The sequence below is a fragment of the Artibeus jamaicensis genome, unplaced genomic scaffold (genome assembly GCF_021234435.1).
Source record: "Artibeus jamaicensis isolate MK-2021 breed Jamaican fruit bat unplaced genomic scaffold, CSHL_Jam_final scaffold_1019, whole genome shotgun sequence".
Taxonomy (NCBI): domain Eukaryota; kingdom Metazoa; phylum Chordata; class Mammalia; order Chiroptera; family Phyllostomidae; genus Artibeus; species Artibeus jamaicensis.
In genome coordinates, this window is record NW_026522025.1 from 9,291,181 (window position 1) to 9,307,112 (window position 15,932).

At 42.3% G+C, this 15,932-nt stretch overlaps 1 protein-coding gene across 16 annotated transcripts in view; it reads left to right on the forward strand.

The window, feature by feature from the left end:
* Nucleotides 1–15,932, forward strand: part of FGGY (FGGY carbohydrate kinase domain containing) — a 385,020-nt gene that overhangs the window by 269,974 nt on the left and 99,114 nt on the right. For all 16 annotated transcript variants that reach the window (XR_008389735.1, XM_053655576.1, XM_053655571.1 and 13 more), the window contains one exon: nucleotides 4,466–4,527. Coding sequence is in view for 15 of the 16 variants with exons in the window: in XM_053655576.1 (XP_053511551.1) it covers nucleotides 4,466–4,527 (62 nt within the window). In the remaining variant the exon portion in view is untranslated. The remainder of the gene's footprint in view (nucleotides 1–4,465; nucleotides 4,528–15,932) is intronic.

The following is a 15,932-nucleotide window of genomic DNA, read 5'->3' on the forward strand; positions in this document are numbered from 1 at the left end:
ACTGAACTCAGGTCTGAGGATTTCTTGTATGTGCTTTCTCTACAAGCGTCAAACCTCAAATACCTAAAGCAGTCAGACAGCACAAGTGAATAAACAGACTGGGCAAATTAATTTTTTTTACTTCCAGAGTTTTTCTTTTAACTCATAATACTCTAGGGCTCGAATTCCATGACCCCTCTTATGACAGAGAGATGGGCATAAATAGCTCTCTACTACGAGTGAAATATTACTGCAGCCACGAGGAGAAATTGATGAAACTTGGCGTCTGTTGTTAGGTAGCGGTAGGGAGTAGCGGTGCCTCCTGCGAACTGAAGGGTGCAGGCTTGTCTGCAGGGATCACTCACCACTCGGCTCCAGCTGACTCTTGCTGACTCTTGCTGGAGGGGAGTATGGGTGGCCTGGTAGCTTCAAAAGAAACCAAAATCTGGATTTTAAGTGAAATCTCCAAATTTTAAAATACTGGCTCATTTTTTCAAAACATTATATTTCCCAAATAAAATACATCTGTGGGCCAGATGCCACCTCACACTACCCATGTTTGATCGGTGTGTTATACTGTATTGCATTTCTGTGTCTCCCATGTTCCAAAGGCAGATGCCAGGTTTATGAGGAAGGGCCAAAAACCCAACCCCAGCTATATACTGTAAGGTGGCCTTTTTCTCTTGACTTAGACAGGAAAGCCGTCGTGAAGAAGATCTGACTCCTTCCAGCTCAAGCTTCCTACCTACCCCAATAGTGCACAGACTCTTCTGCCCACTCCTACAACTGCCTGCTCTCAGAGCTGAAATCTGAGAAGATGGAGGCAGCGAGAAAATAATCACAGTTAGGCTAGCTCTGTCTATACATCTCTAAGGCAGCCACTTGGCAAATACGGTCATTGTGGTTAAACTGGTTATTTCATTGGAAAACAAGTAACCACTAATGGGATACTGTGTTCTTCTATACTGTGCTAAATGCATTAGAGAACCAAACATAAGAACTCCAGGCTTTTGAAACGAGTGCTCAGTTATTTGACAAACTGGCTTGTTCTTTGCTAGTCAGGATGGGTCTTCATACCAGATGTAATGAAAAACAAAAATATGCAGCTGACCATTTGAGATACTGTTCTCCTAACTGTTTTTACTCTCTTGGTGGTACCCTCCTCCTTTTGAACAGTAAATGTGATAAACTGAAATATACCAGACACTCACCACAACCTTTCCCGAAAAGCAGATTTTATTATCCCTGTTTCAGTTACAGGAGATGAGGCTCTGAGAGGTCAACTGACTTTTCCTCCATAACACAGAATATAAACATAGACCACGAATTGGAACCTAAGCCTGTCTGTTTCCAAAGTGTGTGTTCTTTCCACTAAACCACTGTTTTGAAATGTAGATTTCATTATTATTCAGATATGATGATGTCAGCATATCAGGAGATGTTGCCACTGAAAGGATAGTTTGTCACAGTTCTGAGAGCAGGGAGCAGGCCACGCCCTCCTGCACCTGGCCCTGGGCTGGCGAGAGCAGGAAATAGTGGTCCATGGAGGAGGGGATGGGGAGGTGGACTCTGGGTTAGTCAGTGTGCAGAAAGGACGTACTCACAGGTGAGTTGAGTCCTTTAGTTTCTCTAGAAATTGACTACCCTTGGGAGAGGCAGTCATCCCAGGGTTAATAAGACCCCAGATATCAGAGCATCAGAACTAGAAAAAATAAAAAGACATGATTAATATGACCACATTTCCTTTTCTGAGACTCAAAAGTTCAAAGTCATCCTTGACTCAGATTTTCTTCTATTCTGTAACTGGTTAATCACTAAATTTGTTCACTTTCTTTAAATGTAGCCCATTCATTTATACAAAAGGTCAGACACTGATATAGGTACTAGGGGGGCTGGGAAATAATGAGGCTCTTGATTTAAAATTGCTCAGAGTGTAGGGTAAAAGACTGACGGATCAACTAATGATTGTAAAGGAACTTGACAAATGCCACAACAGAGCAAGGACAGGGAGTATTTGTGCCTTGTGTTCCCAGTGTCAGCCTCTGGGCATGTCTCCACTTCCTGCTCTCGCTACCTGTTCACCTCCCTGTCCTGTGTGCCCTACCAGACTTATTTTCCTTAACTTTTTGCGTAACATTTTGCTCCCCAAATCAAAATTTCCTAAGGCCTTTAATTCAATAAAACTATAAGCAGTTCAACACTTCCCTGACTTTTATCACCTACTGTCTGTCCCTAAGCTCCTCATTCATTCACTATTCCCAACACATTCTTTATTCTCTGATTTAACAAACTGTGACCAAATTATGCCTTGCACAAATGGACACAAATGTAATGTGTGGTAAGTAAGTGCACCAAAAGTACATGGTGCTGTGCAAGCCTGTGGCATGCCTCCCTGTGGTTTGCCCATCCCACATTTGGTCAACGAAAGTTTATTGAGCATCTATAATATTCCAGACACAGGGCTTGACTTGTGTCCTTGTTGTCCGTCACCATGTGTGTTTCTCTATCTTCGTATCTTCACTCATCGCCATCTCCTTTCTGGCAGGCCTCACCTTCAACGCTCTCCTCCTCCAAACTGCCTGTTCTTGGCCTCCCAGCTGAAGCTGCACCTCACCCCACTGTAGTAGAATTGCCAAATTATTGACCTTTTACTTTGTGCTGCTATAGATTGTATGGGTTGCATTTACATACACATGCAATAGGAGGCTAGGCCCAGTGCTGATGCATTCATTAGGCATTCAGCAAGTATCGAATGAGCTAACTAACTGTGTTGATGCATGCACCTCACAGCAAGGTTCCACGCTTCCTCCTGGGAGCTCATTGAAATCCCCCTTCTCTGACCTCTTCAAGTACTTCCCATTGAAATTATCTTCAAATCAAGTAATGCCTTCCTGATGCAAACTCTTTAAGGTCTTGAATATGCCTCCTCACGGTAACCCAGAGCTGAACCTGTGGGAAATAAGCATTCAAAATCTGCATTTTTCTTCATTGTAATGAACAATTGCCATCATTTAATTTTGAAACATTCTGCAGAACGGTACAAATAGAATTCAACAAATTAGATTATACCTGGAAGTTTAATAAACAATATGGCGTGGTAGTTAAAAACAAGGACTTTAGATACAGAGAGAACTTGGTTAAAAGCAAAAAGATCTGTCACTTATTTATGTGCAACCCTGTGACTTTGTCTTTTACTCTGAGTTTTCTCATCACTTTAGTAAACAATAGTGTCTTTTCCATAGAGGTATTATAAGAATAAATGAGATAATGTATGTAAAAATCTTTAGCTTGGTATTAATGCATGACAAAAGAGTCAATAAATTTTAGGTAATAGTATTTATACTGTTGTTGGCATTATAGTAGACACTCTCTAAATTCCAGCAATCCTGTTTTTAAAGGAGCCTGAGGAAGGGGAAAGGAGGTAATCGAGGCCCAGAGAAGCTAAGTGACTTGCCAAAGTCACACAGCTAGTTAGTATCAGAGGCAGACCTCAAACCCAGTGTGGCTTCAGAACAGACTCTTTCTCTCCTTGCCTAGCCCTGGCTCTCAAGAAACATGCTCAGAGAGACTACCTCCAAGAGGCCAAAATAGCCAGTTGGTTCATAGTTTGAATGAAAATAAATCAGTCAGAATAGCTGTTTTGGAGTCCTAGAGACTCATGTAAACACTGAGAAAACACACAGATTAAGTTCAGGAACCCAAACACAGTGTTGGGTGTGTTCTGGCAAGCAGAGTAGCAGCTTGGGGAAGCATTTCTCTTCCTGATGCATGTTACATATTATTGTGTTTAAAGTCGCCAAGTGGATTAAGGGATAAAATTCAAGACATGGGATTTCAAGTAAAAAGAAGATAGCTGTCCACAGAGCTCAGGCACTTTGGTCCTGGGAGAGCCATGTTCCGATTTCCCATGTGATAGAACTTTTCAATCAGGAGTGGTTCTCTTGACAATTCTGGGGCATCTCTCTCCTTCCACCCCCGCCGTTTTTAAACTGAGACTTCCTCTTCATAGTCTCCTTCACTCAACTTCCCCATTAGTAAGATGGGGATTCCAAGTCTGACATTGTCCTGGGGTAACAGCCTGGATCGAGAGGGGAAATGGTGTGAGCGGAGGTCAGTGCTTTTACACCCGGGTCTCCACCATGTACCTCGAGTCACCTGTCCTCTCTTTTCACTCTGTCTGTCCTCACACCTCGTTCTTGGACCTGGCACTACCTGCTGCTGCTATACCAGTTTAGCCTTGAGAGTTTCATTTCCTGGTACTCTTCTCTTTAAACTTCTTTGTTCTGTAAATCCAAGAGGACAACAGTAGGTTAAGCAAAGCCGGCTTTCTGTAAGAGCTGGAACACTCTCACTGAGTTAGCATTTTAACATTCTTAGATCCTCTATGGACAAAGAGTTGAAAGGCTCAGGCATTTTAATATATCTTTTCTGGCTTAAATATAGACTGGGAAGACTATACGACTAACCCATCCCCTTTGTTTTTCAGATAGACCACATGGTGCAGGGCCATGCTGCCTTCCCTGAACTGCAAGCCAAGGCCACAGCTCGGTAACTGCTCCCTGTTCCCACTTTCCACGCCTGACTGTGTGGAGGGCACTTACTTTAGGCTGATGTGTGCTTTTCAGATCCTTCGGGGAATGAGAGTGGCTGGTAGGATTTGGTTCTAAGGCCAGATGATCTAGACCATACAAGTTCTCATTTTGAAAATGATCTAAGAGAATTAAAAAAAAATCTAGAGATCCCCACCCCGACCAAATATGGCAGGAACTGTGGGTGAGAAACTCTGATGTAGCAGAAGGAACATGGATATTGGAGTCAGATCCAGCTTTGCTTCTTACTAGGTGTGTAACCTTGAGCAAGTTATTCGACCTCTTTAAGACGGTCTCCTCATCTGTGAAGCCTAGAATACCAGCTGATATGGAGTGACTTCCAGGATATGTCATTAAGTGAAGAAAGTGGAGTGCAAAGGAGTGTTGGCAGTGTGCTCTTTTTCATGTAAAAAGAAGGTAGTATAAGAAAACGTGTGTGTTTACTCATTTGTGCAAAAGAAATACAGGAAAGTTAAACCAGAAACTGAGAGTGGTCACCTGCACTGGGTGGGCAGAAATGGAACCCTGAGAATGGGGGGGCAGGGGAAACGACGCTTTTCTGAGCACAGCTTTCTATTCAGCTGTAACTATTAGAACTGCAGCGATGCTTCATGTGCCCTGGAAAATAAATAGGTGGAAAATAGAGATAGATGATTGATTGATTGACTGATAGATAGATACTAGTATATATGTACATGGTGGACATGGGTAAAAGGAAACATAAAAAGTAAAATAATGAGCCTCTTGTATTAGCAATGAATACCATAATCACATTAAAGGGGTTTTGGTAAAGAAAAGAACTCAAGTAACTTTAGTAAAGGATATTTTGACAGTAGGCTATATAGTGACATATAAAATAACTGTACCTAAATATTATACTGCAAATACCAAATTTGTTATTTATAGATGTACATTTTAGGTATTGTGAAAATCCTTTATGTGTATACTACATTGAGTAAATAAATAAATATATTGTGGGCAATGAGGAACAGGTTTCTTACAGATAAGGAAAGAGGAAGGTTAGAATGAATACTAACAATACTAGGTGGAAATCAGAGGTATTATAATCAACTTGTGATTATTTATATATAATATTTACATCCAGAAATATGTATGTCTAGATTTAATATGTAATCCACTTGTGATTATATATATAATATTTATATCCACAAATATGTTTATATATGTTTATTTATGTATATATTTCTGGATGCAAATCAAACAGACACAGATGTGTAAATTCATGCCTGAGCATACATACTTTGTAGCCCAGCTCTCTCTACCCAGCTGCCGGAAGCAAAGACCCCCTGGTAGCAGTTTCAGTACCTTGCACCAGACCTTGGTGATGCATTCATGCATATATCTCTGTGAAGAGGGGCCATAGCTCTCGTCGGATTCTTGAAGGGCCCCAGCATTTGCAAACTGCTAATGCAAAGACGAGAGGACTGGACCTGGAGCACAGAGACCTAGGTTCGTGCGCAGCTCCAGCACACATCATGGTGTGAAACTCAGTGTGCACTGCAGAACGTGGAAGAGTGGTTATGAGAGAACTGACCTTGGGTAACTGAGAATTCGCTTTGAGTTTAGTGAGATAATGTGTTTGGCAAGGCTTTGTAAACTGTACTGTGTAACAATAACGATGACTACTACTTCTGCTACTATTACTAATGGTTATAAAAGGAGAGGAAATATTGGCCATGGTTGTCCTAGGGTTAAGCGGCAGATGGAAATGATGGTGGAGTAGTAAGAACACTGGACTAGAAATTCTGCAATTCTCATATCAGTTCTGCATAAATGTCTTGGTGACTCAGTTTCTTCACCCATAAAATCACAATAATACTGCCCTGCTTAATTCATTTCACACATGTTATATGGATGAAAGTAAATCCTGGAAATGCCAGTCTCTGAAGAGCTTAAAACTCAACAAAACCTAAGGCATAGTTATACAATGCAAGGAAATATTCAAAATTCTCAGAATGTTCTTCTATAGATGAACCTCACGTGACTAGTTTTTACTGAAAATAAGAAAGAAGGATTTATGGCTGAGCATGTAGACTCAGAGAAACAGCACCGTAACAGCCATTGGTACAATTCAGTTTTGGAGTCAGAACTGGATTTAAACCCCAACCCTTTCCACTTGCTAATTGATCTCCTACCCCTTTCCAAATACCTCCCTGCATTTCTCCCCTTTGGAGCTAAGTTTCACCAAAGCATTGCCTATACTCTGTCACTATTTCCTCACTTTGAACTCCCCCTTGCCCACTGCAGTTTGAATTCTGTCACCATCAATCCCTGAAACATTTGTCATTAAGGTCCTGGGCGACCTCTGAAAAGCTTCTGGGTGTCATCCAGTCCATTAGAGCTCTTAGCAGTATGTGGCACCAGGAATCTTCTTGCTGTCCTTTATAACACTCTCTTTTCTTGACTTTCTGGAATGTCAGCCTCTCCCAGTTTTTTCTTCTGTCTCTGACTCCTTAATCTGCTTTTCAAGTTCATGGTCTGTTTCTCACAATAACATCAAAGTTCATCACAGCTGGGTTCCTGCCCCTCTTCTCTCTTCACCCTCATTTCCAAGGTGATCCCATCCATACTCTTAGCTTTATTTCTTCCTATGATTCTAGGGTTCTCAAACTTTTTTCTCTAGCCCATCTATTGAATATGTATTTAATAAATGTTGGTTCTCTCTACTCTTTCTTCCATTGCTTCACAGAGTTCGTCGATATCAGATCTAGGAATATTCCAAGACTACAGGACCCCATTGTCCTTCAGGTCTTAGAAAGAAATAGGCATGGGTATTATTATTAAACTGAAGCAGGATACTTGGAAAGGACACCCGTGGAATCAGGAACCATGTACCTCTTTGGGTGTGATTTCAGGCTCTCTGAAAACTGTCATGTAGGCCACCTCTGTCTTAGAGCTTAGCATCAGCAAATCCTATTTGAAACTGTAGAAACAAGTGTCGATAAACAGATTTAGTAGTTCACGCTCTTGATTTACCATAATCCTTTTAGACAAGACATCCCTAAAGAGAAATGTCTCGTGAGCTTATAAATTAAGTAAACACCAGCTAAATGTGCCTGTGCATGTAACTGGGAATGAAAGTCTCTCAGGTATTTCACCGCTTAGCCAGAGATTGCCTTGCACTGTTCGTAACTTCAGCTCTTTCCCTCTAAATTAATTATTGTTTTAATTCTCTTAGAGAACCTTGACCGCCGATGTCTCAGAAATGAGGCTCTAGTGACGGCAGGGTTTGGTGGGAAGATGTTGGCATAATCCATAGGACTGGATTCCAGGTTGGCGGCAGAGCCAAGGTTAAAATCCGTTCTTCTGTCTGTCTGCTGAGAATCTTGAGGGAATTTATAACACAAAAGTGAACAAAGCACAAAAATAGTCCCTATTTTGTTACCGGTGATGTGGGCAGTGAAATGGCACCAGTTGTTACTGGTGAAGTGGCACCTTGGTTCTTCACTTTGGGAAAGAAAGAATTCAGAGACAGGAACTCAAATGATAAGAGAAGGTTTATCAGGGAAGTCACAGAGGTAGTAGAGGTGAGTCAGCTGGGTTGTGTGGGCTCGGAAACAAGTTACAGAAGCAAAAGGAGGGCCCTTGGAGCTTATGAGAGAAAGGGGCAAAGGCAGCATTCCCGCTGGGAAGGAGAGGAAGGGGAGGAAAAGGTACAGGTGTGCTCCAGAGAGAGGGCCCAGGGGAAAGGAGAAGGGAAGGCCAGAGGGTGCTTCCGGGAGGGAGAGGGCCTCCTGGCTCCTCCATCTTGAGGGTTTCAGAGGCTAGGAGTTTAGGGGAGGTCTTAGGGCAATGTCCCAATAGAATATTCATCAGCTTTATGTTAATATGCTAAAATGAAATTTACTCCCTTAACTTTAGACATTTTGGGGTGTGGTTGGCACAGATGGCACTAACCAGATTTCTGCTCTTAATCTCTTGGAGCAGGGTGATTTAAGATATTTACCCTGGTTGAGAAGTGTAAACCATTTACTCATTTACTCTTAAGTGTCATTGGTTAAGGAAGATAGAATTTTATGATTTGTTAGATAGATGTTAGAACTGCTTGGCCATTTAACTGTCTGTCTGTTTCCCTGTCCCATGGGTCCTGGCTCACTAGGAGGACGTCCAACCACTAAACTGTCCCCCTTTACCAGAAATTACACACATACACACAGGGACACACACACATACGTGTGTGTATAGAGAAAGAGAGAATGAGTACATATCCGAACACCAGGAATTGATAAGCATTTCAGAGAAAAATAGAGATGCATAAGGATGCATAGAATGAGAGTGTTGGGTGGTGGATGGGAGCTATTTTAGGCGGGGAAGCCATCCTTGATGAGGTGACACTTGAAGACAACCGTGAATAAAGAGTGGAACCAAACCGTGGTTGTAGAGGGCAGAGCCTGCAGTCCTAAGGAACAGAAAGGCCAAGGCCCTGATCAGCTCCAGGACACTGGAAAGGCCGCTGCAGCTGGACCGAAGTTGGGAGAGAGCAGGAAACAGGTGAGGGCAGGAAGTTAGCCCAAGGTCAAACCACGTGCATCATCACAGATGATCGGAAGGACACTGGATTTTATTCAGGTTTTTAGTGTTGGAGCAGGGGAAAGGCATGACTAGATTTACCTTTTTTTTTTTTTTTTTAGAAAAACAAAACTTTTTTTGATAGTAGCAAATCTTATTTTATTTTATTTTTTTTGTTCTTTTTAAAATTTTTTTATTTTATTGATTATGCCATTACAGTTGTTCTATTCCCCTCCTTCATTCCCCTCCACCCTGCACCCCCTCACCCCCACCATTCTCCCCTTTAGTTTATGACCATGTGTCTCAGGTTCTTTAGGTTCTATATTTCCCATACTATTCTTGCCCTCCTCCTATCTATTTTCTACCTACCGTCTATGCTACCTATTTTCTGTACCTTCTCCCCCCTTCTCCTTCTCCCACTCCCCTGTTGCTAACCCTCCATGAGATCTTCCATCACCAAGCCCTTATGCCCTTATTATATGAAATATTAAAGGGACTTACCTAAGAAAAAGAAGATAAAAAATATGAACAGTGAAAGGACAGCAAACTCACAGTTATTAACAACCACACCTAAAACAAAAGCAAACCAAGAGGATAGCTAGATCAGGAGCAGAACCATAGAAATGAAGATCTCATGGAGGGTTAGATTTACCTTTTGAAAAGAGTGATTCGTCTCTCCGTGGAGAGAAAACAAAACCCCGTGGGAGGGAGAGACAGAGTAGAGGATGTGGCCCCCACCTCAGTGCACTCCCAGCCTGCTGGAGGGGAGGAATGTAAACAGAGAAGCCCAGTCTGTTCTGAGTTACTTTTGCTGAGGTCACTGCAATCAGTAGGCATTTCTCATTGTGATTCTTTTGGTTTCAGTTCCCTTAAGACTGTAGCCAGCATGAAGTTCTCCTAATTCACATTCTCTTAACCTTTCTTTTCTCCCACTTTCTCTGGATTTTCCAGTTATTCCTTTGAGGGTAATCAGTTTTACTTGATCTGATTTAGTCCTCAGACCTCTTTTGTTTCTGTGATTCTAATAATTCCTGTGAGAATCAATTTCTTAAAATATGCTGGTCTCCTATATGCCAAATCTCCAGTACATTTAAATCTTGTCACTAAATGCATAAATCCCTTGGAGCAAGGAAAGGACAAGGACATTTATTAAAAATTTGCATGGTTCCTGGCACTGTACTTAGTGTATGTAGTATCTCATTTAATTCTAGCTGAGGAAATGAGTAATATAGGGAGTTCATGAACTCCTCTTATAAAGAATGTTCTCGCTGTCCATTCTGCTCTGTGTTCTCAGCTTTTCCCCTGTGCTTCATGCCTTCTGCAACCTCCATCCCTCCAGTGTGCAGCAACTACTGGGCTGGCCAGAAAGTCTGTTTAGTTTGTACATAAAATAAAAGACACATTTTTCATTTTCACCAAACACTTTATTGATTTGGATAGTTTGAGTGTGTCAGCTGTTTCCTGCTATTGGCTTCTAGTGGGTAGAGGCCGAGGTGCTGCTAAACATCTTCCAGTGCATAAGACAGCCTCAAGCAAGGAATTATTTGGCTAAAACACCAACAGTACCGGGAAACTTTGCAAACCACTTTTGACACGTTCCGTCACCATCAGTCACAGCACCTTCTCCATAGAGCACACAGATCTTTTTCTTCATTTCAGTTGTATTTTTACCTTTCTTGAAATAATAAAGTCTAATTATCTGAGAATGTTGGGTATCTTCTTCCATCTTCAGCATTAAAATAGCTGTACAAAAATTCACCAGTTTTGATAAGTTTTGTTTTAAATGCACACTGATATGACAGCTGTCATAATATAATCTAACAAAATAGTTTCAAATGAAGTTAAAGACAAGCACTATTAGAGCCATCGTATAGAAAAAAAACAACAGATTTTTTGGCCATCCCAGTGTTTGTTCAGGATCCCTGAACTAGGATATTCATAGAACCAGGGTGAAGATGTGAACACCTTTTGTCCCCTAGGATGTGCCAGGACAATCAGTAAATACTTGATGGCTCTTACATGAGAAATGGTTCTTAACTAAAAAGAAGCTGGATAGAACAGTGCCTTTCTTTAGCTTCTATTTGGCATGCAAGGCTAAGGAAGTGCTCAGGACATCAGGCACCTCTCAGGAAGACTGAGGACTATGCTGACTTGGGAAATAAAGTCTTCATTTTCTAGTTCTCTCCAGGTTACCTGTAGCCCAGCACAGTGCCTGGCATATGGAGAGGGTGTCACAACATGTTTGCTCCTTTTTCTGCCCCCTTCTGAGGTGTACACCAGCATTGGAGTATTGTGTCCATTTGACTCCAGAGATCCCCCCTTGGGAAGCTCAGTGTTGCAATAAAATAGAGAGGTATCAAAACCCAGAAATTCCTGTTATAATATTCTATTTTGAATCTATGTTTATTCATATTACATTTCAATAACTGTGCCTTGGCCATCTGGTAGGATGAATAAGCTGTGGTTCTTTTCTAGAAAGAGTTCAGATTCCAAAGATGAATACAGATAAAGAAGCAATATCATACAATGGAGGAAGTACCATCCATCCATTTGATGTACACTCTTGAGTGGTATTATGTGCCAAGTTCTTCCTAAATCCTGAGTATACTGGTGATGCTCTGCTTTTGTGTAGCCTAAAATCCAGAGGAGGCCATAGGCACTTCACGCATAAACGAACAAGAAGGTAAATCTATAGCAACCACACGTGATGTGAAAGAAACTAACAGAGTGCAGTGCTAGAGTATCAGGGAAACCACATTTAGGTAGGTCGGTCGGTCATGGAAGCCCTGGATAAGGCAGGGGCAGTTAAGGTCTGAGGGATAAAAAGGAGATAACCATGTGAAGAGCAGAAGGAAAGACTGCTTCAAGCCAAGAGATCAACTTATATGAAAGCCTTGAAGAGAAGGCTGAGCCCTGGCTGAGTGGCTCAGTTGGTTGGAGTATCATTCCAAAAAAAAAAAGGTTTCCAGTTTGATTCCCACTCCGGGGACATACTAGGCTGTGGATTTGATCCCTGTCAGGGCCCTTATGGGAGGCAACCAGTCAATCAATGTTTCTCTCTCACATGTGTCTGTCTGTCTCTCTCTCTCTCTCTCTTCTCTCTTTCTCTTTCTCTGTCATATCAATAAATGTATCCTTGGGTGAGGGTTGAAAAAAAGAGAGAAGGCCGAGGAATTGAGCGCAGGCCCCAGACCATAGTGAGCCAGGTGAGGGTGGAGATGAGGGCGGGGTCTGGATTAGCCGGGGCCATATTAGCCGAGGGAAGAAACTGATTTTGTGCATTGGACAGTGTTAGCCATCGCAGAACCCTGAGCAGGGAAATAATGGGATCAGCATTCCTGCAGAAAATTGCTTCATTCTGCACAAAACCAGAGAGCGCAGATTTTACTCTCAAACCCCCAACATAGGTGATGAGGGCAGTGACGTAGAACTCCTGAGGGATGCTTGAATATGTCAGGACCCCTCCTCCTTTCCTCTTGTAGGGCTGGGATTGGAGAGGGAGGAAGGGAGCTGAGGTGGCTGAGTTCAGTGTAGGCTTCCATGTGGGCAGTGGAAGGAATGTCGGTCCAAGAACGGCATCTAAGAGATGGTATCAACATGAGTCTGCGATGATGATCGACAGAGGCAGGTAAAGAAGGCAAAGAAGAGAATTCTGTGCAAGAGGGAGCAGCATAGGCAAACATTCAGAGGCATATTATGAAAATTAAAAGTCAGTTAGTATATCTCCAGCTCCTGGTGCATGCAGGGGTGAGGAGGGAGGAGGAATGGAAGACATGTATGTAACACAGTGCAGTGTACGGAGAGCTAGATAACGAAGACCATCTTATGCCAGGCAAGGGAGTTTGCGCTTCATCTCTAGGACAGTGGGAAGGAGCCCCCAAAGAATTTAGACAGAGGTAGGTATAACCATCAAAGTTGCATTTTTAGAAGAATTGTCCAGGAAGGAGTACAGAAAACCAATTGTCCAAAAAGGAGTACAGAGTTGGAAGGGGCAAGATTTCAAGAGAGGATATAAGTTGGGAGGCCAAAGCTCTCATCGGGCCTTTGAAGATGGCCTGAATAAAGTAGAAGCAGTTGAGTTGGAGAAATGCTGGGTAGAGAAATATTTAAGATAATAAATTGACAGGTCCTGGTGAGAAACTGAGATGGGGAGCTGAGGGAAAGAGAAAGGAGTCAGAAATGATGCCCACTTGACTCTGCCCCCAAATGGTTTCTTGAGCAATAGCTTCCATGAGATTGGCGAACAGCCCGAGGAACACAAGTGGAAAAGCGTGTGTACCAAAAAAGATAGTGTGTGTCATACTGCGTTTTTGTTGAGGACCCTTTGGACACTCAGAGGAAGCATTTGATGAGTGCTTAGATATTTGACTTGAGACTCCTGAAAGAGAAATGAGCAGGAAATAAGGGCATATATTTGGGAGTCCTCTGCCCTAGGTGGTCACTGGGACCATGGGAGGAGAAAGGGACCACCCGTGGCTATATAACGAGTGAGAAGAGCAACAAGGACAGATCTCTCAGACACTTCACATAGGTAAGGCCAAGCAATGGGACAGAACCAACTGGAAAAGAGGTAGGAAAGCCAAAATAATATCATGTCCTGGGAACAAGGGAAAGAGAACAAATGCGTAAGAAATGGTCAAGTGGTACAAAACGTGGAAGAGAATTCAAGTAAAATAAAGGTAGAAAGTGGTCCGTCAGAGTGAGCAGCAAAGATGGCGTGGTTCCTCGCAGCAGGACCAGTTTCAGTGGAATGGGGCAGGCGGAGCACGTGTTGCAGTGGTCAAGAAGGGAGGGCCTGGAGAGGGACCGTGTGGAAGCTTCTTTTCCAAGAGGTTCTCTTACTCCTGGAAAGGGCACAATGTCTCTTGTTAGAACATGTATTCTGATTTTTTTTTTGGGGGGGCATTGAAAGTATGATCACCAGACTTCTGAGCAGCCTATGAGTCCACAGAATCAGATGATTTATGTGGAAAGAGAGGAGAGTAGAGCTTCCAGGGATACTCTCTGCATTTAACATTGCAAGCAATAATGTCTGAAGAAAATCTCCCCTGACTCTTGGATTTTTTTTAAGCTGGAAGTTAATTTCTTGTGATGGGGAAAAAGAGGGGACTATTTATCAATCATCTATCATTTTATAGTGCTTAGGACTCTAATATTCACAGGAGTCTGTAAGGTTAAAGTATTAGCTCTGATTGCAAAAAAGGTGAACTAGGTTTGGAAAGGTTTAATGTACCTGGTCACCCAACTGCTACATGGTAAACCCACTTTGTGCTGGTCCAAACTGTATTTTCATCGTCATACGCAATGGGACTAGGACAGCATGAGTTTCTCCCTCTGAGACAGGATATATGAGCCTGGAGTTCATGAAAGGGAGGGAGAATGATCCTCCTGGAACAGCTAGTATGTGATTCCTGAACTGGACAAGGGCAGACAGCCATTTGTGAAGGGATTGATAAAACATGCAAAATGAATCAAAGTTAGAACCAAAAAAAAAAAAGGCATCATGCAAGGTTAAAATTATGTGAATAATGATGTGCATTCGTTATTTTAATGTTTTCCAAGTGCATTTCATTTTGAATGATATACTCAGATAGCACACGTGGTAAGGTATAATTGAAAAAATGTGCAGGAGAATGGCTACATTCACAGAATAAACATACAGCTGTGAGGAGGTTAGGAGTCAAAGGGGTAAGCATATGCCTGGTCCCCCAGGGACCTCATTAGTTCATGAGTGACCATATATGTAGAGGCTAAATGAATCTCACTGTTTGCAAAGACCCACAGTGAATGAGACAATGACGAATCAATAGTAATTAGGCCTATAGATTCTTATTGACCCAGATGTCTGAAACCAAATGCCCTGCTCTGAGATTCCTTGAGAGGCAAACGAAAACATTTGTAGACGTGTACTTCTTTAAAAAAATCCCTTTATTCTAAGTGCAGTGATGCTGTTCTGAAAAGGATTGTTGCTAGAATTAGTGCAGACTCTTGACTTCTGGCTGAAAAGACTGTTCTTATAGCTTTTGTTGTCAGCGTGGTTCCTGTGGGACCAGGAGCAGACAGAGCTGGGAAACAGAAAACCAGGCTGTGAATATGTCCTATCCAGATGGATGGTTCAGGCCCCATCTTCCATGGATTCTTTCTTTCCTAACACTATCACAGGATCATGCTAGAACAGAGTTTGAATGGTGGGGCTTTGTCAGATCTGGAATACAGAAATCACAGAATCACACACAGAAGGGTTGAAGTATGGACTTAAGTCACATGTCTTTGCATGTCCCCTCTGTAAAGGGTGTGAGCAGTTCTCTCCCTGCAGGGTGGTTACAGACGACCAGGTGCACCCTCTGGGAGCTGCAGTTGATGACAAGGTTGGTGATCTTTTTCCAACCACATCGCTGTCCTCCTAATGTGATCTAAGGCAGATTTTTATAGGTGGGAATGAAGTATCACAGCAAGAAGCAAAAACATTGGCTGGTAGGTCAGGCCCCCTGTGCCTCCACTCAGCGTACATCACAAACACACACATTCTCACACTCGTACTCACTCATGCACTTACATAGAGCAGTTTTGCTCTTCTATCTTTTCTATATTGGAGTTCCAGTTAAGTTTTTTTATTTAATAAAAGGGTTTGAAAACTACTGCTCTACTTGTTTCTCATCCAGACAACATCCAGGAACTTCATGGGACCCTTGGGAGCACAGTGTCACAAAACTGGAACACAAAACCTCTGAGCTGTCCTCCTCAAACATTTTTTAAATGTAAATAATAACTATCGTCTAGGTCTCTTAGATACCAACCTCCCTTGGACACTTGTTTCCTGGGCATTATTTCTGG